The 24599-nt window shown below is 29.2% G+C and overlaps 4 protein-coding genes across 16 annotated transcripts; 2 read left to right on the forward strand and 2 right to left on the reverse strand.

The window, feature by feature from the left end:
* Positions 1-5041: 5041 nt before the first annotated feature.
* LOC123275201 (protein regulator of cytokinesis 1-like) lies at positions 5042-9583 on the reverse strand. Of its 3 annotated transcripts, none has more exons than XM_044743154.1 (9): positions 9360-9583; positions 9116-9248; positions 8212-8310; positions 7994-8137; positions 7501-7935; positions 7065-7433; positions 6833-6991; positions 5759-6010; positions 5043-5639 (listed from the first exon to the last, which is right to left on the reverse strand). In XM_044743154.1, the coding sequence occupies exons 1-9, from the start codon at positions 9377-9379 to the stop codon at positions 5253-5255; spliced, it is 1998 nt and encodes a 665-aa protein (XP_044599089.1). In that variant the 5' UTR covers positions 9380-9583; the 3' UTR covers positions 5043-5252. The 3 variants fall into 3 exon arrangements, with proteins under 3 accessions (XP_044599090.1, XP_044599089.1, XP_044599088.1); XM_044743153.1 differs by having other exon boundaries at positions 5047-5639; positions 5720-6010; positions 9360-9582; XM_044743155.1 differs by lacking the exon at positions 5759-6010 and having other exon boundaries at positions 5042-5639.
* Positions 9584-9838: 255 nt separating this feature from the next.
* Positions 9839-14059, forward strand: LOC123275202 (importin subunit alpha-7). Its single transcript, XM_044743156.1, has 5 exons — positions 9839-10011; positions 10457-10666; positions 11054-11941; positions 12061-12364; positions 13617-14059. The coding sequence occupies exons 2-5, from the start codon at positions 10457-10459 to the stop codon at positions 13811-13813; spliced, it is 1599 nt and encodes a 532-aa protein (XP_044599091.1). The 5' UTR covers positions 9839-10011; the 3' UTR covers positions 13814-14059.
* A 1220-nt stretch (positions 14060-15279) lies between these two features.
* LOC123275205 lies at positions 15280-18089 on the reverse strand. 11 transcript variants are annotated; one of them, XM_044743168.1, is made up of 3 exons: positions 17985-18089; positions 16326-17117; positions 15280-16250 (listed from the first exon to the last, which is right to left on the reverse strand). In XM_044743168.1, exons 2-3 carry the CDS (start codon positions 17052-17054, stop codon positions 15957-15959), a joined length of 1023 nt encoding a protein of 340 aa, XP_044599103.1. In that variant the 5' UTR covers positions 17055-17117; positions 17985-18089; the 3' UTR covers positions 15280-15956. The 11 variants fall into 11 exon arrangements, with proteins under 11 accessions (XP_044599103.1, XP_044599104.1, XP_044599102.1 ...); XM_044743169.1 differs by having other exon boundaries at positions 17862-17997; XM_044743167.1 differs by lacking the exon at positions 17985-18089 and adding an exon at positions 17862-17910 and having other exon boundaries at positions 16326-17148.
* On the forward strand, positions 17729-23108 carry LOC123275203 (palmitoyltransferase ZDHHC6). The gene is made up of 6 exons (XM_044743157.1): positions 17729-17869; positions 18164-18345; positions 20723-20807; positions 20929-21416; positions 21601-21788; positions 22344-23108. Exons 1-6 carry the CDS (start codon positions 17815-17817, stop codon positions 22477-22479), a joined length of 1134 nt encoding a protein of 377 aa, XP_044599092.1. The 5' UTR covers positions 17729-17814; the 3' UTR covers positions 22480-23108.
* The last annotated feature ends 1491 nt before the right edge of the window (positions 23109-24599 follow it).

Here is a 24599-nt window from a genome sequence, read left to right on the forward strand (position 1 = left end):
ATAAAAAAAAATTTTATGTAAAGAAATAAATGGAGATAAATTAATTAATAAATAATAATTATTGGTTAATCTAAAATAATAATAAAATTAATTAAAGTTAAAAATAATAATCAATTTAAGGAGACACGTTCCAATAATAATAAATAGGAATAAGATGAGAATGAGACGAGTGTGACAGTAAAAATTTTGGTGGTACGATGAGAGGGTTGACGAGAGTCACCCTTGCACAGACCACTGCGTCAGTATTTAAACGTAGGGAATACATATTATATCCAGGACTAGACGACGTCTGTTGGGGGGACATAGCAGGAGAGTAAACGAAATAGAGATTTAGTAAAGACGAGAGAAAGAGATGAAATACAAAATATAAAAAAAAAAAAATAAAAGTGAGGGGGCGAAATCGGGGTGACCCATTGTACTCAGGTGTGAGGCGTGTGCAGCCACGGGGACGATGAGCTCCAGGCAAAATGAGAATTATGAGAGAGAAAGAAAGAAAAGGTGGATTTGCACACGCGCCACGAGTCGTCTCGACAAAGGGATGGAACAGATTGGAAGCCATTCATTCATTCGTTTCGTTCACTACTCTATATCTACATAGAAAGTACTCAGGCTCTCACTTTTCTTCTTTTTTATATTTTACTGAGGATTACTGAATTCGCAACAACAGAGAGTGAATGCAACAGTAGTTGGTATATATATACATATTATACGTATTCACCCTTCATCTCTTTCTCCACAAATCTGGTGCTTGTTATCTGCGTTTGTACTTATATACCATTGTCAGAATATACATATATACCTTCATTTCTAAACACACAATAACCTTTCATTATTCTCCACTAAATATAATAATATATTCCATAAATTATTTTAATGCCACATAATACACGGTGTATGTAATGTAAACAAAACTAAATCTCGGATTTATATAGGTATTAATAATTATAATCCAATACAAATTTAAAATATAATAACTTGAGTGATCTTATACCCATACCGTTGGTTATATTTAAGAATAAGAAGTACCAACGACAGAGAATACAGATATAAATAAAATGAGTAAGAGAAAATGTCAACAACAAAAAGCTCCAGGGATAGTAGAGTAGCATATAGAATAATCTCAACCAAGCATAGGAAGAAAAGAAAATATAGTGCTGCTGGAAAGACGAAAGAGTATCGCCACGTGCCACGGAGCTTTCTGCTTACATTTTCCTCTCTTTCTTCCTCACGTATCACGTACATGCTTTATCATCTCCCCTGCATTACACATCCGCCTTACCCTTATACTTATATCCTCTGGTCTGCTGTGTGTTTCATACATCTATACATAGTATTACTGTACTGCAAAAGAGAGTACTGTACTCTATATTCTTCTCTGCGAGCGTATATATGTGAGTTACCTTTACCGCTCTGCTCACTATTTCTCTATTGTAGGATACTACATGTACTATAATATAAAAGTGTGCGCATGGGATCGTTGTAGTCACAGCTTCCCTTAGCCGCGATTGTCGCGTGACTCACCCATATGAAGATTCCTATCCATTGGCGTCGCCGGTATAGTACGGGTAATTTTTCATCTGGTATCATCAGTGTAGTCATCCAACACAGCTATTTTATTCTTCTTCCATCTCTTAACTTAAATATATACGTATATATATATATATAAAGCTTTTTTTATTTGTTTTAAATCTCCCTGTCAGTATGTGTGTCGAATATCATTGACTCTCCAACTCAAGGAAGTTTATCTTAATAACTCAACGTCACTTCTTCTATTCAGAGCTCTCAACTTGCTCAGTAAACTAGACATAAAAAATATCTATTAGTCAATGCGTTGTTTAAAAATAAAAATAATGAATAATTAATAAATAAAAATACCTTTATATTTAATGGTTAGTAATTATTCTTGAGTTACTCAGCAAGCTTGCAATTCTCTGGACTCTACGTCAATGTATACTTACTCTGTACATCAATTCCAGTACAGTAGTAGCTTCACTAGCTGTAGGTGAATCTTTATGTGTATGTAGGTACATTGTAATATGTATTTGTGTCTTACAGCTTTACTCGCGAGTAGAGTTTAGCTGTAGTGATAGTTATAGACGGTGAAGAGTGGGAGATGGATGTTAGTAGAAAAAGGAGGAGACCCAGATGAGAGTAGAGCCAGATAAGGAGAAGCGACTCCGATATAGACCCCTATATGACATCATCCCCTTCCTGAGCCAGAGCGTTCGTTTCGCTGGGTGACTTCTGTCGCCTAACTCTCCAAACATGCCCCTCTGTTCTTTACTTATAGATATGTATTGTATAGATATATCTATGTATTGAGGGTCCAGAGTTGGACCACCACCTCCCTTTACCTTTAATCTTTATCAATCCGTCCAGCCGAGCGTCCGAAAGGAAAGAGAACGCCAAGCGGACGCCACCGTGCATTACTCACGCCCGATAGCGTCTCCCTACGTACTATTCACTGCTGCTCAACACAACACAACATCCTTCTCTGCTTTTCTCTTATTTTATTTTATTACTTTCTCTCAGCCATCCGGATCTTCATCTCTCGCACATCGTACTCGTTTACTTTTTTCCCATACATCCATGATACCGGATTTTTTTCCTCCTGTCGTCATCAGACCCTTACCAATAATCTCAACTCAAACTGGAACAAGAAAGCACTAAGTGAGACAGAAAAATAATCATTTTTATTTATGTTATTATTATTACTAAAAATTTCATGAAATATTAAAAATAAGAGTTGAGATATAGAGGAACTTACTTTTTTGTTTTGAAAGTATGGTGGAAAAATTTTATAAAACTTACTTGATAAAAATGAAAATAAAGTTAGCCGAGATTTAGAAATTTTTATGATTTTTTTTTATTAAAGAATTATTACAAAAAAAATTTTTTTTCATTTGTTAAAAACTTCAAAAGCTATAAGTGCAATTTTAAAAAAATATTTTTTAGTTATGATTTAATAAATTAAGCAAAATAAAAAAATAAAAAATATCGGCTAACTTTATTATTATTTGATAAAATTATGATGAAACTATATAATCATACTGAAGTTTTTTAAAAAAATTCTAAATATGAAAATTAAAAAAAATTATTAGTTCAAATTTTTAGAAGTTTTTTTTTTGTATTGATTTTTTTTGAAAATTAAAAAAATTGACAGCTGTCAGCTAACTTCAGTATCATAACTATAAATGACACTGAAGTTGACAGACATTAAAAATTTTTTCAAAATTTTATAACAATAAAATTATTATGAAAAAAGTTTTGTAAAAAAATGATCAAATTAAAGTTATCAGTTACTTAACCATTTTTTTTTAACAAATAGATTTTTTCCAAAAAATTATTTTAAAAAAATTGCATTTTTTATTTTTTAAAATTTCCACATGTCAATTTTTTTTCTACTTTTTTTTTGCCATAATTTATTTGTTAAAAAAATTCTTAAAATTATCAAACATCTGATAAATTAATTTTTATAAAAAAATTCTAAAAATGAAAGTTAAGAAAAAATATTAGTAAAAATTTTTAGAAGTTTTTTTTTGTAATTGATTTGTTATGAAAATTAAAAAAATTGAAAATTGTCAGCTAACTTCAGTAACGTAACTAACTTCAAATTTTAGTGAAATAAATTGAATTCTTTGTTGAAAATTTTGACATCTAAATTCGGAATAATTAAATTGACAAATTAATTTAATTGATTGTTTAAAATTTTACACCTGAAATATAAGAAAGTGTAGACTCCATTTTACAAACCTGAATTGAGATAATTATAGGATCCGAGTGAATAGAGTAGCAACTAAAATATAGGGTCCAGAACAAATTCAACGGACGATTATTAGGGTGGGTGTACACACCTGAGTCCTTGAAAAAGGAAGCAGGTCTGACAGGTGGGTGGAGCTTCAGATAGCACAATATACCCACCAGCAAGCCACACCTACTATCGATCATTACATTTTCTTTAACTTTGTACAAGTATTTCTTAATAACTTGCGGTCAACCTTCAGTACTTTACTAAGACGGAGCTTCTTCCCTCATTAACAAACAAAGACCGAGCAGAAAAACATTATAAAAACTACCGCTCTCTCTTATTTTTTATTCCTCGGCACTTGGATCGTAAAGCTGATGATGAGTTCTTCGAGTTGAAAAAAGGTCTGAATTATTTGATCGGTTTACTTTTTAATAAATTATTCTCGACATACAAACGCTTTTATATATATGAGATGAGATAAAATGGATGATAGTTTGAATAAATTTTTAACCAGCGCACAGATATATATACGAATAGCAAAGTACAGTCAATCGTGCATTCAAGATGTATGAAAAAATTATTTTTACCCTGTAGTGACGCATAAAATATTCCATAGTGAATATTTTTTTACCTTACTTATTCAGGATGTTAAAATGACATCGTGGGCGAAGGAAATGATATTATCTTTTTGTCAACAACATATATAATTTTTTTATTTTTTTGCTGTAGGATAAAAAATTTAAGAGACAAATATTTTTAATAAATGTAAAACTTTTGTCTGTAGCTAGGCTTCCAAGAGTTATCATTTCGAATGAGTGCTTCCATCGAACTTTGTTTTCGAGAAATATTTTTTACCAACTGTATTTTATCGACCGTACGTACGTAAACGTAATAAATTATCAGTTGGATGACTAATACAAAAATATTTTCGAGGTTTTTATTTAATTAATCAAACAATATTTACTATTAAAATTAATCAATTTATTTTTTGTTCTGTTATAAATACATTTTTTTTTGTTTTAAATATAAAAGTTATTTTGTATGAATATTCTTAGTAAAAAACTATTCTTAAATTTAATAAATTTCATACAATGTATATATTTATTAAAAATGTATCAATATTCAAGCATGTTTATAAATTTGTATGTCATGGAATGTTATTTATTAATGTTTATATGTCTAAAGATAATTATTTATTTTAATATAAATTTATTCGAAATAATAGTGTTAGTAAATGATAACAAATAAATTAATGAATTAAAAAATAATTTTTAAGCTCGATCATTGATGTTATTAATAAATTATTGTTCTATTTTTAATTGAATAATGATCGCTCATAATATATTGCTATAATAAAATCAGTTAAAAAAATATTCGTAAGAAAAATTTAAGTTAGGTGCTTGTTATTTTTTTACAAAAATAGAACAATTTACAATACTATTTGATCAAATAATAAAGCTACTGCATCAAGCAATAGAAAAAAAATAATGCGATTTCCAAGTAGCTAGAAATTATTTTCAATATTCCTTATACTAGGTGCTGGAGTAAGACGTGGTGTACGCGGTGTACTGGTTAGCTTAGGAGTAGACAGATCTCTATTACCAGGAGTAACAGCCGGAGTATTCGGGGAGTGTTTACGCGATGGCTTGATCGGTGTTGCAGGTTTTCGTTTAACTTTACGAGGTTCAATAGTTTCCACCAAAAGTGTACTTCTGAGATCTTCCCTCTGCTCCAAATGTTCTTGAAATTGTTCATATTTATCCATGCTGTTTGTTGAGTCGCCAATATTGATGACTTTGTTTATAGCTGTGAGATTTTTTCTTGGTGACTTCCTGGGAGATTTCGCCATACTTTTATTGCTGTTGTCCGAAGAGATAAGCTTTCTCGCCACCTGAAATAAATATAGTAAATTAAATAATCAAATAGTTAATGATTTTTCAACGAGACAGAGATAAAGAAATAAATCCGAACTTTTAATTGCCCACTATGACGTATTTTAGAACCACATACTTTGGCTGGTCGGACATTCTCGCTGTTCGACGTCATGCGAGGTTTTGTTACTCGAGTAAAAGGCGAGTGATCTGACAATTTACGCTTAATCGATGTGTTTGAGCGCAAGTTTTTGGCTGAAACTGGTGTACGACGGGATGTGCTGAGGACACCAGGTGTTCGGCGAGACACACTTAGACCAGTGCGAGGTGTTCTTCTGGAGGCACTCAATGGTGTCTTTTTCAAATTACTTTTCTCGTCTTTTGCTTTAGCCTGACATAAACCAAACGAAAACACAAGAATAAAAAAATAAACATAAACATATACAATCGTGGTCATTAATTTAAGTATGTTATTAAGTTTACTGGAAAATAGCCATTTGTAAACTCGAAAGTTTGTAAACTATAAATTTGAAGATTAGTTGATAATATGTCATTTGTAAAATTAGTCGCAAATAAAAAATGATATTAATGAAATTAGCCAAATGGAAATTTCACCAAATATTAATTGAGTCATTTATAAAATAGCGAAAAATAAAAATTTGTGGCTACGTGAATTGAGTCAATTTTTACTGTAGAAACTTGTAAAATTAGCCGATTGTAAACTTTGTGAATTGTAAAATTGTCTCAAATCGTTTTTTGATCTGTCGATCCGTTCAAGAATTACGAGAGATTCAGAAACTGCTAATTTTACAATTCACAAAGTTTACAATCAGTTAATTTTATAAGTTTCTACAGTAAGAATTGGCTAAATTCACGTAGCCACAGATTTTTGCTTTTCGCTATTTTATAAATGACTGAATTTATATTTGGTGAAATTTCTATTTTGCTAATTTCATTAATGTCATTTTTTATTTGTGACTAATTTTACAAATAACATTATCAATTAATTTTTAAATTTAGAGTTAATAAACGTTCTAGTTTACGAACTGCTATTTTCCAGTAATATTAAAAACATGGTTAAATTAATGACCACGTTTGTGCATAAACATAAACATAAACAATAAGACAACACTAACATATACTAAACGACAATCTACTAATGCATTTCATAAAAAATCGACACTACAATATTATTTAATTAAAATTAAATTACCGTTTCAACTTTTAGTTTTTCCAGTTCAACTTTCTGGTTTTCGTATTCCTGTTCTATGTACTGGTCTACTGTCAATCCATAAATCCTAAACAGTTTGCGGTGTTTTTTTTCATACTCATCTGTCATTTCCTTTAATTGATTAACAAGTTTTGGCAAGTTCTAAAAGATAATTGTATTTTTATTAGTAATATTTGTACATAGTAAAAACATTTTTTTGTAACAAAAAATTTACCTTATTACAGGCTTTGCGGATTTTTTCATCAGCAAGCAGCTGACCTCCACGATTGTGAAAACGATCTGGATCTTCAGAACGGCGTTGAATTTCTTTCATCTGACCCCACGTTTCTTCCCACTTTTCTAATAAATCAAAAATTTTTTTATTCTCTTCATAGTGGTGTCGAAGTCTTTCTAACTCGATTTCGTGAATCTTTAACATGTCTTCGGTGTAAATTTGTGAGTTGAAAAATCGGAACTCATCACGTTCTTCCTGACTCAGTTTGCAGACCTCCCACCAATGCTGAAGATCTTCGCGTAATTTAATGATAAACTTTGAAATATTTTCTAAGCGCAATTCTTGCATTCGCTTTATTTCTTTTTGTAACTAAAAATTAATTTACCATTAGATATTTACAATTTTAAAAATATATTAATAAATTTTGATTACTCACAGCATTAAGAGTAGGAATATCATAACCTGAATGGACGGCAAGAAATTCTCGGCATTTTTTTTCAGGAATATCCAAAAATTTCCAGAGTTTAAACAGTTCTTGACGTTTATTTTTGGCATCTTCTTTAGCTGCCCTGAGCTGCTCTTCGATGTCACTGTGCAACTCCCGTAATTTTTTCATATTGCTTGTGGAGAAAATGAAATTTTCGTAATCAACACAAACTAATTTTTCGAATTCATGTGTTGGTACGTGAGACATCTCGTTCATCATAGCCATAATAGCGAGCCGCGTTTCTTTGAAAGTCGTTTTATGTGCAATTAATTCACCCTCTTGCTTAGCTAACTTTGACTCAAACTGCATCAACTCCTCCTCACTTGGTACATTTTTAACCAGACCTAAAGGTGGAACTCCCAATGCTTCACAAACCTTGGCCTCCTGACAAATTAAAAACAAATTAATTCAAATTTTTACACAACTCAACTAGTATACTTACTCTTGCTAGCAATTTATTTGCCTGATAGATACGCTTATCTTTTATCTCCTCCAAGTGCTTTAATTTTTTCTGTAAACTTGCTGTAACTTCAATCAACCGTTCCGTAGGAGGATTATCACGATCTGACCCATCTATATCCAGTTCCTATTAATTAGTAATTGCATAAAATCGTTACTGAAATTTTATCGACAAGAGCTTGGATGGTATCAAAAACTTACCACTTCCATAGCTTTAATTTTTTTACTGATCATTTTGACCTCATGAATTATTGCACACTTTCGGATTTCAGCTTCACTTATCATATCGGCTATTAAGTCCTGTAAAATATTTTTAATAAAATTTATTACTCAGATTTTTTTTAAATAAATTATATTAAAAATATCAGACCATCTTAGTCTTTATAAAATAAATATGTCAAAAAAATGTGCATAAAAATTTTTACATTTATTAGAAAAAATTTTGGTAATTATTTACAAGTGGGGTCAATCCCATTTTGGGCCATAACTATGTGAAAAATTAACATTTTCAATTTTTTTTTATTCTGCTTGTTTTTACGGCGCATTTATGACAAAAAATGTCGTGAAAGGAAAAAATAAAGATTTTAATAGTTTTTTTTGCCCTTAAAAGTTGGAAAAAATTTTGGCTCTCGTGTTTTTAAATAAAATTTCTATTTTTTTTATATTTATTTTTTTGAAAAGTACATTAAAAAAAAAAAAAAAAACAATTTAAAAAAAAATTGATCAAAAAAAAATTTAACATAGGCTAACATAAATTGACCATAACGCTAAAGTTAGCCGACGTTTTTAATTTTTTGATTTTTTTTAAATATTAAATTAGAACTAAAAAATATTTTCTTAAAATTGCACTTACAGTTTATCAAGTTTTTTACAAATGAACATTTTTTTTTTTTATTATTTTGTAAGAATTTTTTCAACAAAAAAAAAATTCTAAAAATTTTTAAATGTCGGCCAACTTAATTTTCGTAAATTGACCCCATTTTTAAATAATTACTAAAGTTTTATTTATTTTCCAGGCATATAAATTAAGTAATTTTTTTTTATATATGTATATATCAGTTATATCTACTGACATAAAATTTTAATATGAAAATACATCGCATACCTCCATATGATCATCTACATTTCTGCTATACTGGGATATCATGCCTTCATCATAACCACACTCATGCCAGATTTTAAACAACTCAGGTATTTTGACTTGTATTTTTTTGCATAACTTCTCCAACAGCTCCTTCCTGTCAACAAAAAAAATAAAATAATAAATAATTATTAGACATTTTATTTACAACTAAAAATAATGCGCAGCCGGTTAATGACAATGAACACAACCAAGCTCTGACGCTTACTTAATTATTAAATCACTCATTTTGAAGTAACTTTGAATTCACACACAGTTTAGTATCAACTCTCAAAACTTTAATTCACTGATACTCTACACAATTATTTATTTAACATTCCTGGTGATGAAAATCACAAGAGGAATACCTGATGTAAATTCACCTGTCTTACCACGAACATCAATAACCGTTTCTCAGCGTTCTAGTCTACAGGTACAAACGTTTTTCTTTTGAATTCAACCTCTAAGTCATTTGATTGGTCAAATATTTTTTTTGTTTTTTAACAAAATCTGGACAACTGTCACGCCAGCTTGTGGCCGCATTGAAACTAAGAGTTGTTTCTCTCTTTTGATTGGTAAGGAAGAAATTGTTTTTGAAAAAATAAATTACCTCCAGACAAGCGAAGAAGAAGCAGCACAAACTAATTCCACAGTTGAGCAGCAGCAAAAGAGGAGTTTTTATCAAGTAGGTGCCCAAATCTTTGATATTTAGTTGATTACTGCCTCAGTGTTTCACTAACATTCACTATTACCAATAAGCGTGATACGTGATATATAGATATACTTAAGTCGTATAAAAAGTGTGGCGGTGATCCCCTGTAGGCTGATACATTCTTATGATATCGTACATATAAGAGATCTCACCGAAATTAAAAGCAAATGTAAGTATTTTAAATAAATTCACTGAATAATACAACACTAACCAAATATATTTTTAGTAAATATATACTAGCATATTTATTTACATGTATATTACTCAATCAATTGTAAGTTTTATCATGTCAATCCGCGGCCCTTGTGGTTGCCAAAATGTCCAATTTCGTGATAGCAGTGAACATGCATTGTCACGGACTTTGTTATTTATTTTTTAATTACGTTAAAAAAAATTTTTTTTGACATTTTGTCATACGTCATATTTTAAGATGTGTTTTTTTTTTCTTAATTTATTATTTTATCAGAAGAAATAATTATATTAAGTGTACATAACCCTTGAGTACTCAATTTTTCAATATACTACTTGATACGCGGGAGGCATGAAATTTTTTTTCTATCTTTGTTTTAATATGCTTATTTAATTAATTAATTAATTGTAATTTATTATTTCAGATGTCGACTGGACCTCAACACAAGTATCGTTACAAAAATGTGGGCTTGGACTCGCAGGAATTACGTCGTCGTCGCGAGGAGGAAGGAGTACAGCTTCGTAAACAAAAGCGGGAACAACAGTTATCTAAAAGACGCAACGTTCCAGCAATTGTCCCCGATGAAGAAAGTATTACGGCAACTGAAGATTATCCTGTTCTAGCACCTCTACCGGTATTTTTTATTTGATTATGAAAATTAAGTTAGCTGACATTTCAAAATTTTTAGAAATTGTTAGAATTTAATTAAAAAAAAAAAATCAAAAATTTTTAGACGTCTACTAACTTCAGTGTCATATTTTATTTTTTTTAAGTTATAATACTAAAATTAGCCGATGTTTTTAATTTTTTGATTATTTTTTAATAATTAAATTAAAGCAAAAAAATATTTTTAAAAAATTGAAGTTTTTTACAAGTGAAATTAAAAAAAAAATTTGTTTGTAATAATTTTTTCAATAAAAAAAAATTCTAAAAATTTTTAAATGTCGGTTAACTTCATTTTCATTTTTAAGTTATGTAATTTAAAAATGACGTACTAATTTTAAATAACTTGAATTAACAGCCACCACAGCCGGTGATAACTAAAGAAATGGTAGAAGCTCTGTACAGTAATAATATAGAAGATCAGGTAGCAGCAACGCAAAAATTCCGTAAATTATTGTCCCGAGAGCCAAACCCTCCAATAGATGAGGTCATACAGACGGGTATTGTTCCACGGTTTGTTGAGTTTTTGAAAAACGATTCAAACTGCACACTGCAATTCGAGGCAGCATGGGCATTGACGAATATTGCCAGTGGTACTTCACCCCAGACACATATGGTTATCGAAGCTGGAGCAGTACCTACGTTTATTGGGTTACTCAGTTCAGCTTACGAGGACGTACAGGAGCAGGCTGTTTGGGCTCTCGGCAATATCGCTGGCGACAGTCCAGAATGTAGGGATCATATACTCAACAGTGGAATTCTGCCACCCCTACTTCAGTTACTTTCCAAGACCACTAAGCTCACCATGACACGTAACGCCGTTTGGGCATTGTCTAATCTCTGTCGTGGCAAGAATCCGGCTCCGGTTTTTCAAAAAGTAGCTCCATCCCTGCCCGTATTGGCTCACCTTCTAAATCACACGGACTTTGATGTACTTGCTGACACTTGCTGGGCACTGTCATACCTCAGTGACGGCCCGAATGAAAAAATACAAGCTGTCATTGACGCTGGAGTCTGTCGTCGACTTGTAGAGCTTCTTATGCACGAGCAACATAACGTCGTCAGTGCAGCACTTCGAGCTGTTGGGAATATTGTCACCGGCGATGACATTCAAACCCAAGTCGTTCTTAATTGCTCAGTGTTACCATGCTTGTTGCATCTGTTGAATTCCTCTCGCGAAAGTGTCAGGAAAGAGGCTTGCTGGACTGTGTCTAATATTACTGCAGGAAATCATCAACAAATTCAAGTAATTTTTTTAATTTATTGAGCTATTAATCTGTTAAATTTAGATTTTATGAGTGATCGTATTTATACTTGGTAATTAATTTTTAGTCATTAATTATTAATAATGAATTTTTAATACAGGCTGTGATTGATGCCAATATTTTCCCCGTATTGATTGACATACTTGGAAAAGCTGAATTTAAAACTCGCAAAGAAGCTGCTTGGGCAATAACTAATGGAACGAGTGGTGGTACACCAGAGCAAATTCGTTACTTAGTTTTACAGGGCTGTATTCCACCGCTTTGCGATTTGTTAACTGTAATGGATCCTAAGATAGTACAAGTCGCGTTGAATGGGTTGGAAAATATACTCCGACTTGGTGAACAAGATTCCAGTCTTCACAATGGTGTAAATCCTTACACAGTGATAATTGAAGAGTGCTATGGTAAATTTTATTTTTTGTTTCATTCAGTTTGAAAATTTTACTCAAGCTTTTCTGTTTGCGTCCTCGAGCTATAAATCTATATTATTAAGAGAATAAGCAAAATTTTGTGGCCGGTGTATTTATATGATAAAATGGGTTTTTATGGTTAAATTTGATATCGTCGGAAAACTCTTAACCTGGAGTTGTGACTTTTCATAGTTTCATATCATTCTCACCAATAGTCAATTTATGATGATAAGTATTTAGACTGCATTTGAAAATGCTCTATCTCTAGATACATAATTAAGAAATGACCTTGTATCTTATAAACTATTGACATTTTTAAAGATATAAGCTCATTCTGATGTTACACTCATCAAGACCTTTCATTTGAGTACCCACATCAATTTTTCATATATTTATATATATGTATTTATCAAAAATATATCAAAATGCATGTGGGTATTCAAATGAAAGCTCTTGATGAATGTAACATCGGGATGAGCTTATATCTTTAAAAATTTCAATGGTTAAGAAAGTACAGTGCAATTTAACATAATTAAGAAATGACCTTGTATCTTTTGATCTATTGACATTTTTAAAGATATAAGCTCATCCCGATATTACACTTATCAAGACCTTTCATTTAAGTACCCACATCAATTTTTCATATATTTATATATATTATATATATGTATATATGAAAAATATATGAAAATGCATGTGGGTACTCAAATGAAAGCTCTTGATGAATGTAACATCGGGATGAGCTTATATCTTTAAAAATGTCAATAGTTAAAAAATACAGTGCAATTTAACAAAAGTCATTATTTAATAAAGCAAAATTTTATGTATTTATAGTTCACAAGTCACGGCAGTCACATAGTGACTGCAAGGTTGCTAGTATTTTGTTAATCATTTTCGGTATCTAATTTCGTTAAGTGTAGTCCCTACAATAGTGGAAAGGTTAATTTGTACATTGTATTGCTCTCAATGGCATAATATGAAAACACTAATTACTTATCTCTAATTAGCTGGATGGTAGAGTAGTTTTTCATTTGCGATATTATTCCCTTTGCAAGTTTTAATTTATAAAGAATTTGTTTACAGGAATTTTTATTACGATTAAAATATAAATGCTCGAGTGAAGTAGACTGAAAATGCTTAAATTATTTCAATGTAATTGAATTAAAAAATAACTTTGTTATTTTTAATTTAAAGTACATTAAGAATTTAATAATTATAAGATTAATTAATATATTTGATTTTATAGGCCTAGATAAAATAGAATTTTTGCAATCACATCAAAATATGGAAATTTATCAAAAGGCGTTTGATATAATTGAACGTTACTTTGGTTCTGAAGAAGAAGATTCACGATGTGCACCATCAGTCGATGCGCAAGGCCAACAATTTCAATTTAATGCCGCTGATTCATCACAATTGCCAGTTCAAAACTTCCAATTTTAATTTCGCATGTGCATGATGATTTAAAAAAAAAAAAAAAAAAAAAACATTTTAATAACAATAACAAAAACACCACGTGTTTACAAGTTACAGAGTTCATCCTTTCCAATTTTATTCGAAGAGTATAATATCGTATCATTGAGACGAACGCTAACTTGGATTTGAAAACGTGATAATTATATGGTTTGCGGAGATCATTGTTTTCGACGTTAACTCTCACAGATAAATTTGTATTTCGTCGAAGAAAATTAAAAAAAAAAAAAAATTCTAAAAAAGAAAGACAATGATGAGAGCCGTCAATAGTACCCTATACAGAATAATTTTTATTTAATTAATAATATTTTTTTGTGTTTATTTTTATTATCACTTGTTTTCTAATCTTCTTAGCCAAAATATATACTGTATGAAAATAGGAATACACAATATAAAGAAAAAAAAAATTTTTAGACTCTACATCCAGTAGAACTTGCTTTCAAAAAAACTCTTTTATTATAATTTTTATTTTATTGGCAACGGAACAAAAATCGAAAATCAATACTACAGAATTAGTTTAAGATTTTTAACAAAAATACATGAATAAAGATGCTAAATTACTACAAACAGATAAACAAACAAATATTTAACAAAGGAAACAACTGCCGTAAAAAAACACTTCGGACAGAATGTAACTTGTTTGACATAGACTGATGATGCGTATTCACGAGTAATTGAAAAAATATAAAATTAAAAAGGACTTCTTCAATGACTTTTAATGCGACGTACGTATTGACATATCTATTATTATTATTAATATACATGACTAACTATAACTACTAATTAAGTCGATACGATAAACTACGCTACGTGATAACGGATATATCTTCATTAGTTAGATACTTTAACGACCAAATTAAAGGAAATTTTTCACTGTAAATACGAAATATCGTGATTTAAAGAAGGAATTTTTTATACAGATTACCTGCGATATTAATCTCGCTTTTATTTTATTATTTATTACTGATTTAATTTTTCTATAACATGACATGATTTTTTGAAGCGATAATAAAGGCAATCCGAAAATAATAAAATTTATTGAGATGGAAATATTTAATGTTTTCAAGTAACGTTAATTCCGACGGAATTTATTTGCAATAAATCGTAGATACTCTGTATAAAAAAGCCAGAGACTGTATAAAATGTATTTATTATTTAGGTTTGACGTTATATCATTACTATACTTATTATAAAGAAGAAGCCTATTATTACTATTATGTATACAATTATATTTTTTAGTTATGTGCTTTGTCGACAACAATAAGTCGATTCTCATTGTCAATTTATGTATAAAAAATAACAAATATATTTTATAAGATTAATCAACTAAAGATAGATATAATATAACGACATGAATTGCCAATCAAATAGTGATAACTATTTTTTATTTATACAATTGAATTTAATCCTGAATAATGGCGATAAAATTGTGCTGGGTAATTTTTTTTCTTTTAAGTATAAATTAACTTTTGTTAATTTAAACCATTGTCGTTTAAAATTATTTTTATTTAGATTCATTAATAATTAAATTTATTGGTACCATAAATTGGCAATGGACTAAACTACTGACAGAGTGATTGAAATTATAAATATTGTCGTGAAACAATACGGGGACTGTTGACTGCTACATCAAACGATTATACAAATACAAATACATAAAATAATGATAATTAATAATGTACAACAATTATACTATTTTTAATGAGATCTCTCTTAAATTTCAACAAACAACTGAACATAAATTATACATGACTCGAGTCAATAACACGACATTTTATTTTTCATAATAATAAAACTAATAGGATAAAAATGTATTATTGAAAGAATTTTAAAAATATTTAAAAGAAAAAGATAATAAATTAAGCAATCCTCGTAGTAAAGGTTTCGTTTGTTCCTTCAATGTATTATTTCGTATAAAGATGAAAATAAAAATTTAATAATTTCGAAATATTAAAAAAAAAAAAGTATTATCACACTTCACAATTTTTATTGTTAATTTACGAGTAAGTATAATACAAAAAATATTTAATTTTCAAAAAGCGTAAAAATTTATAGTAAATTACAAAAATAATATGAGTAGATTTTAATATTATATATATTTACATAAATTTCCTCAATAACGTAAAGGACAACTTTTAAAATCTGGTTCCGGTTGAACCGGAATAATGACACCATCTGTCAGTCTAGTAATCAATGGATCAACTTTATCTTGATCTATCTGATTGTTTAATTTGAGTTTCAGCTGATTTTCAACGAATTTCAACGCATTTTCTTTTTTTCCATCATATCCTTTTGCTACCATTGTGAGTATATAAAGAACTTTCGTAACCAAAGGCGTCTCTCTGTCACATAAATGATGAAAATCCATCATCGCATCTGGATTTACATCTAATAAATTATCAACAATCTAAAAATACCAAAGCACATATGCAAAATTAATAATAGTAATTATTCTACAGAAGCAGAAAAAATCAATACGTACCACAATTTTTTGACTCGTTATTTTATTTTTAAATTTATCAATCACATATCCCCGATCTTTACCCAGTTGCGACGGAGACAGCATCAGCTCTTCAGAAGAACCCAATGCAGCTTTCGTAGCATTCCCTATCATTTTAGCGAGACAGTTCATAAGATAATCATCTTGAGAAAATAAAAATAAAATCCCCAATTTATCTGGATGCTTGACAACTTCAGAAACTCCTGCAATTATATCATCCCAAATCTCACCATCCTGTTGCTTAAATTTATTGCTAATGCTATCGATATTATTTTCCAAGTTTCTGATAAGAACAGTTTCAGATTCCGTTTCTTCGAATTTTTCTGTGCTGTTACCAATTGATGACCATGCGCATGAAGAAGCAACAATTGCGAGTATTACAACAACAATTGCTATGCTAAAATAATAATTTCTTTTAGAATCACTTTGTTTTTTACTTGGAAAATTATTAAAGACTTGAGTTTTGACCACTTTAGGTTCCTTGGCAAAATTTCTTTTGATATTTCGAGTATCATGATCAAATTTCTTTGAAAATTTTGGCGAATGTGATTCGTGACTAAACGCTAAATCATTTGGCGGATCATCAGTTTCATCTTCACCCAGAGAATCAGAGTCTTGATAATCTTCTGAATTATTTGCTTCTAATTCTACATCACTTGGCTTCTCACCTACGGACGCAGTTCTTTGTTTTACTGGCTTCGCTATCATCATGCGTGGTAAAGGTGGCCGCGGGCTTGGAATTTTTGGTGCAAATCTCTCGTCAGTAACTCCAAACTAAAATTACATTACTTCATTAGCAAGTACTCTGAACAATAAAAAAAAAAAATTATAACATAAAAATTTTACTTTCTTAGTGGTGTAACTCATTATTTACAAATATACATTTATTTACTAATAAATTATATTAAAAATTAATTAAAATAAATGACAGCTTATTTTGTTGAGTAATATTTGTCGAGTAATGATTCACAATCAATGATAGTGGAATTAGCAGACATTTAATAATTCTTTTCATTAATTAAAGTATGACTAAAAAAATATTTAAAAAAATTGCACGCATTGTTTTTTAAATTTTACACATTTGGAATTTTTTTGTTATAAATTTTTCAATAGGAAAAAATTGTATAATGTCTGCTAATTTTATTTTCATTCGTAATCAAAATACTATTAACCTTGAGAATAATTCCCAAGAATTTATAAGTAATTGTAACACAATTATTCAGTACAAAGTTGCCGCGAGTTGAGTATTGCTCATTGTTACCAACTTTATGAAGAAGATTAAAAATATTGACACTGAGTTGAATGTTTTGATAGCACCTGGAATTTATTGAATGCAACACAATAAATGGAATAAAATAAAAACATAAATATACCAACAATGTTTGTAATAAACTTTTGAGTAAACGTGACAACCTGGTATCGAATGGTGCGGATATTTATTAAATTGAGGAGTTATTTTAGCTGATAAGAAATGTGTACGGGTCCATTTAGAAAAATATTCCATTGGGGACCACTTACTGCCTTGGGTAGGTCTTGTTTTTTATATCAATATAAATTTTACTATATCGTCTTCTTTAACTTGATTAATTAAAAACAATTTTACTGCAATACTTAACATGCAAATAATTATTGTATAATTACATTAATTATTTATGGTCACACGTGAATAAAATATAATATTATTAACCGAAAAAAATCCGGCGAAATAATCTCTAAGTTAACAAACATCTGTTCTCTGCAGTGGTAACATTGACAGCTGATTTGTTTTTATTTTTCCGCAAGCGGGAATATTTGAATTTATTTTCTTCTTTTTGTTTTAGCAATCATCAAAATAATCACCACCATGACAATTTACTGCAGTAGACAATGGTGGTCCCCGAAAGAAGGTTTTTTAGCGGCCGCCAATTTTTTATTATTTTTTAGTTTAAGTGGATCTACTATTTATCATTTTATGAGTGCCATATATGAAGGTCCAGGATATTTGCCATTAGGATGGAGGCCTGTAAGTATAATGACACTGAAATTGACAGACATTAGAATTTTTGTATAATTTTATAGCAATTAAATTATTAAGAAAAAATGTAATTAAAAAATTCCATATTTGAAAATTAAAAAAAAAAATATTGGATAAAAATTAATTTAGCAGATATTTTATAATTTTAAGAATTTTTTTAACAAATAAATTATGTCAAAGAAAATGAGAAAAAAAATTGACATTTAGAAAATTAAAAAAATAAAAAATGCAATTTTTTAGAAATAATTTTTCGGAGCAAGATTATTTATTAAAAAAAATTAAAAAATGGTCAAACGACTGCTAACTTTAATGTCATAAATATTGGTGGAAATTTTTGAAAGCTTTTTTTTATTGTAATTTATTTGTTATAAAAATTAAAAAAAAATTGAAAATTGTCAGCTAATTTCAGTATCATTAAGTATATTCAATTTTATAAAACAATTAACTATTCTATTTCATTTAAGTAATCCAAAATTAATTCTAGCATTTTTACTTCAAATAATTAATAACATCTCTAGCTCCAGTTTACACGGATGTAATAAAAATTTGTTTGAAAATAATATTAGATCTAGTTTCATTGACGAGCTTAAAAAAACTAAATTCTTATTTGATCTACTTCAATTTTTTTTCAATAGTACACAGAGCAGATACTTATACATTAAATCTGTGCCAAATTTCATGCACTTAAGTGATTTTTATTCAATAATATCTATTTCGCCAAATAATATTTTTCGTTTGAAGAAGAAAAAAAAAAGCTGACTTAAGAATTTTTCAAGTGTTCTTTTGTAGTGATTCGTTTAGTTATTTTAAGTTGCTGAATATGACTTTATACCAGCAATTAGATAAAGTAAAATTAGTTAAAGCTTTTTAAATATTGATTTGACTTAAAATATTCGAGTTCCGCTAAAGACACTTGGGATTACTAAAAATATTTAAATCATATTGGTATCATGTCTATCTAATCGAAAATGCCAGCTCAGAGTATCTAATTTCCACAAAAAACTGAATTTTCTGCTTGAGAATTTATTGCTGTAATTAATTTTAATCACTCATAAAAACAAATCGGAAATTTTGCAAAAATATGAACTTTGCGAAATTGATGACCAGCGAAGCAAACGAGGATATTACTCTGCAAATATTGAACTCGAATAGAATTACCTATCAAACTCTGACATGTATAAAATATTGACCATTTGCATCGGAACGGTCAGTATTAGATTGTTCAGTAATTATTGGGTAAATTGGAGCTTGAATCGAGATGTGACTATTTACTAAAGTGAAAATGTTTCAAGTAGTTTACCAACATTGCTATTAATTAATATTATCAATAATAATAATTAATACTAACTAGCAACCTTAAAGCCACTATGTGACTGCCATGACTTGTGAACTATAAATAAATAAAATTTTGCTTTATTAAAAAATGACTTTTGTTAAATTGCAATTTACTTATTAACTATTGACTTTTTTAAAGATATAAGCTCATGCCGATGTTACACTCATCAAGAGCTTTCATTTGAGTACCCACATGCATTTTGACATATTTTTTATATATAAATAAATGGGCTTATATCTTTAAGAATGTCAATAATTCTCAAGATACAAGATTATTTCTTAATTATGTTAAATTGCCCTGTACTTTCTTAACTATTGACATTTTTAAAGATATAAGCTCATCTCGATGTTACACTCATCAAGAGCTTTCATTTTAGTATCCACATGCATTTTTATATATTTTTCATATATTGATATACATATAATATATATCAATATATAAAATATATGAAAAATTGATGTGGGTACTCAAATGAAAGGTCTTGATGAGTGTAACATTGGAATGAGCTTATATATTTTTAAAAATATCAATAGTTAAGAAAGTACTGGGCATTTTAACAAATATCTTGTGAACTATTGACATTTCCAAAGATATAAGCTTATCCCGACATTACACTCATCAAGACCTTTTATTTGAGTACCCACATGCATTTTGATATATTTTTCATATATTCATATATATAAATATATAAAATATATGAAAAATTGATGTGGGTACTCAAATGAAAGGTCTTGATGAGTGTAACATCGGGATGAGCTTATATCTTTAAAAATGTCAATAGTTCACAAGATACAATGTCATTTCTTAATTATGTATCTAGAAATAGAGCATTTTTTAATGCAGCCTAAATACTTGTAATTATAAATTGACTATTGGTGAGAATGATATGAAACCTTGAAAAGGCATAACTCCAGGTCAAGAATTTTCTAAAAATACCAAATTTAACCATAAAAACCCATTTTATCATATAAATACACCGGCCACAAAATTTTGCTTATTCTCTTAATAATATAAATTTATTTTTTGCAGGAAAATATAAATGATACAAAGTATTTACAATATTGTAACGTTTGCGAAGGCTATAAAGCACCGAGGTCTCATCACTGCAGGAAATGTAATGCATTATTCAAATACAAATTCAAATAGCATTACTGTACATATTTATGAGCTGTCGCATGATGAATTGTACTAAAAACTCACATATCCTATCGACATAACTAACTCTAATCTTTTAGGTGGCCGATGTATATTAAAAATGGATCACCATTGTCCATGGATAAACAATTGCGTTGGTCATTACAATCACGGATACTTTACTGCTTTTTTAGCCAGCGCCGTAGGAGGTTGTTGCGTCTCAACATTCATTTTAATATCATGGTTGTTAACAGTAATTACCCGTAGAAATTACACTTTCCCATCGCCGTCTGTATTCACACTGATACTAGTAGTCTTCACAATTGGGCTGTCCATTGGCGTTGTCTTCGCGGTGGGTATGCTGCTTTATATACAATTGTCAGCAATATTACGCAATACAACGGGAATTGAAGATTGGATTCTCGAGAAAGCCAAGTACAGAAGATTTGGCACGGATGACGTATTTATTCATCCGTATTCTAAGGGACGGTTGTTCAACATCAAGCAGGTACTCAAGTGGCACTGTACGCCTGAAGGCGATGGCATTGTTTGGCCAGTCCGCGAGGGATGTGATCAATACACTCTTACTGTAAGTATCTCTTGCTCATATAATAAACTGAAAAATAAAAAAAAAATGTAATTTTTAACTCTAATTAAATTTTAACAATAAAATTAAAAAAAAATAATGGAGGAAAAAAAGATGCAGTACGTGTCCAATTAAAGAAGAAAGAAGTACTTGACATTTATATTTTTATTTTTATTTATATTTAAAGGTAGAACAAGGATATCAAAAACTAGAAAAGCGAAAACGAGCACGAAGATATCGTGTTGTAAGTAATGTATCTGGCTCTTGGATACCTGTCACTTATGGATGGTGTGTTGTATGTCATCCACCTTGTACAGATGAACCTAGAATAAAACTTAGCGTTGGTGATACAGTTATTGTGACACGTTGGCGGAAGTATATATTTTTAAATTTTTTAAATAACTAACTGACATTGTACACGGAAAGAACAAGATGACACTGAATATCATCCCAGATTATACTGAGTGAAAAAAAATTTCAGATAGTACGGCTGCCCAATTTTAAAACTCCAAAATTTTTATACCTGATTTTTTTTAGTATTGCTGCATTTCTTATAACTTTTAGACCTTAATTTCCAGTATTCTTTCTTAAAATTATTTATATTCAAGTATTTTCTATTTATAAATTAAATTTTTTATCAATTAGGCGCGCAAATTTTTTTTTGACAAGAAAATCTTTAAAATTTTTAAAAAATCTTAAAATTGTCAGTTACTGTGTTTTGAAATTGGGTAGCCGGGTAGCTAGTATAATCAAGATTACAATGAGTATAATCCAGATATCACGCAGTATAATCTAGATTTTTTTAGCCACTATCTAAAATTTTTTTTCACCACAGATATCACTGAGTATAATCTGGGATGATATCCAGTATCATCTTGTTCTTTCCGTGTCATTGATTTGATAAATTTATTTTTTTATTATTTTTAATAGATATTGGCTGTTTGGAGAAAAACAAGAGACGATTGGAGATCCTAAGAAGAGAATAAGAGGATGGTTTCCACATTCGAGTGCCATCGAGGTCGTGGAGAATGGTAGAAATATACCGACAGATTTGAAGGACGACTAAAAACTATCATCGATTCACCTCGAGATTAGTTTAGAGGATCTGTGTGTTACATAAATCTAAACAACTCGCACATAAAAATACTGTACAATCCTAATTATTATTTATATATACATTTTTAAATCGTCGCGTTAGCATTGTTTTTTTTTTTTTTTTTTTTTTTTTTATTCTTCTTACTGTAATTTTTATTTTATTCTGTATAATTATGAAAAGTCTATAAGAGGGGCTGTAAGTGCAATTACATGAAGTCGAATTATAATGACGCATAATTCGTGTTCCGTAAATCGGATCCTACTCAAGGATTTATGGGAGGACGTTGATACTTTGTATGAATGGTTACCAAGTCATTTTTTTAATTTCTTTTATTTCTTTGTACTCTATCCGATGTGTAAAATATTATACCGAGCCGTCAATTGCTCTGCAATTTTTTTTTGCCTTGGAATATTTCTTTGATATGATCTTACGCTCATTACTTTGTGGAATTAAATGTAAAATATTAATAATGTTTGTCTGGAATGTTACTATCTTCATTATTAATATGACTTGAATGATGATTGTTACTTATAAAAATTGGAGATTGACATGAAGATAAATTTGCGATGAGTATTAAAATATATAAAATGGTTATGAGAGTTGTGTGTATGGATAAAATATTTTATAAACAACGAGAACTCTGGGATAAGCTACGGTACAGTAGAAAATCAATATAGGTGTATAAAAAAGCACGTCGAAAGCTTGAGAGCGAGAAAGACAGCCGAAGTTAGGTCAAAGAGAATGAACGCGATACATATATACGCGTATGTATGCACGCATATATGAATTTACTCTGGCGCGTGCGAAATATAGTTTAGAATAAACCTGGTAACATGCAATACAATCGGATGTCACGCAAACCTATATGCTTATCCATTTTAACGCAAGCTCTCATACTAATAAGACAACAAAAGTTCAGATCTATCGTCAATTAAACTACGTGCTCTTTGTATGCGCACGAATAAGTACGGATAATTTGTCCCAGATATTTATTTATTCCCATGTAACATCTTATCACTCTTATTGATTCTTGGTAATGTGTTTTTGTCACATCATTTAAAACGTGATCAATGCAACCGTAAATTTACTATTTTTATTTTTATTCTACAATAAAATCCTGTTAAAAATTATTGTCCGCCTACGGTTAAGCGCACTTTAAAACTTCTGGCCTGGAGTTTTTACAAACTTTTTGATCATCAGAAAATTTAAATTTTATCTGTTTTGTTTTACATAATTTAGTTTAATACCCTAAAACTTTTAAATTATTTAACATTTCTTTTCTGAATTATTAAATGTAAACATTGTTTTGATTTTTTTATTACGTTTTATAAAAAATTATAAGTATACTTTACGTGGAAAATATTTTCCACTGAAGCTATAAATTTTTATACTCTTGTATTAAATTATCATAAATGTTCTGCTAATATTGTAAATTGTAATTATTTTTTAATTAAAACCTCACTAAAGTTACCATACAAGGTCTTATTAATTATCAACATTTATTTTAATAGCTTGACAAGAATAAAATATATTTTTAAAAAAGTTGAAAGTATAAAAAACTACAATTTAATTTATCTTTTCACAATTGTATTGTAACCCATAAAATTACGTCGATATTGTATTGAAAGTTGGATGTCAATAGAATGGATAGAGAAATTTCTCAACTGCTGAAATCTACTGCATATAAATTATTTTATAATGATCATCATTGTTTGTCATAATAGATTGATTAAGCTCATTGTTACACTAGTGGTCAATATTAAACAATATATTTTTATTTGTCATGAGCAAATAATTTTAACTATGAAAACTAATTAAGCAGATATTTGATAATTTAAAAAATTTTTTTGACAAATAAATTATGGCAAAAAAACTTATTAAAAAAAAATTGACATGTAAAAACTTAAAAAAATTAAAAATGCAATTTTTTAAAAATAATTGTTCGGAACAAATTTATTTGTCAAAAAAAAAAGTAAAAAATAATCAAGTAACTGCTAACTTTAAATGATATTAAAATTAACCGACGTTTAACAATTTTTGATTTTTTTTATTAATTAAATTAGAATAAAAAAAAAATATTTTTACAAAAT

This window comes from Cotesia glomerata, linkage group LG1, assembly GCF_020080835.1.
Source record: "Cotesia glomerata isolate CgM1 linkage group LG1, MPM_Cglom_v2.3, whole genome shotgun sequence".
NCBI lineage: Eukaryota > Metazoa > Arthropoda > Insecta > Hymenoptera > Braconidae > Cotesia > Cotesia glomerata.

Coding starts and splice junctions, on each gene's coding strand:
- LOC123275201 (XM_044743153.1), bottom strand. CDS start 9,379: ATGAGTGATTTAATAATTAA. Junction 7,936..7,993: donor CAAATAAATTGCTAGCAAGA/GTAAGTATACTA, acceptor TTAATTTGTCAG/GAGGCCAAGGTTTGTGAAGC. Junction 7,434..7,500: donor ATATTCCTACTCTTAATGCT/GTGAGTAATCAA, acceptor ATTAATTTTTAG/TTACAAAAAGAAATAAAGCG.
- LOC123275202 (XM_044743156.1), top strand. CDS start 10,457: ATGTCGACTGGACCTCAACACAAGTATCGTTACAAAAATGTGGGCTTG. Junction 10,667..11,053: donor CTGTTCTAGCACCTCTACCG/GTATTTTTTATT, acceptor TTGAATTAACAG/CCACCACAGCCGGTGATAAC. Junction 11,942..12,060: donor GAAATCATCAACAAATTCAA/GTAATTTTTTTA, acceptor TTTTTAATACAG/GCTGTGATTGATGCCAATAT.
- LOC123275205 (XM_044743158.1), bottom strand. CDS start 17,210: ATGAGTTACACCACTAAGAAA. Junction 17,118..17,189: donor TGAGTTACACCACTAAGAAA/GTAAAATTTTTA, acceptor ATGTAATTTTAG/TTTGGAGTTACTGACGAGAG. Junction 16,251..16,325: donor TAACGAGTCAAAAAATTGTG/GTACGTATTGAT, acceptor TGGTATTTTTAG/ATTGTTGATAATTTATTAGA.
- LOC123275203 (XM_044743157.1), top strand. CDS start 17,815: ATGTGTACGGGTCCATTTAGAAAAATATTCCATTGGGGACCACTTACT. Junction 18,346..20,722: donor TGCCATTAGGATGGAGGCCT/GTAAGTATAATG, acceptor TATTTTTTGCAG/GAAAATATAAATGATACAAA. Junction 21,789..22,343: donor ATTGTGACACGTTGGCGGAA/GTATATATTTTT, acceptor TATTTTTAATAG/ATATTGGCTGTTTGGAGAAA.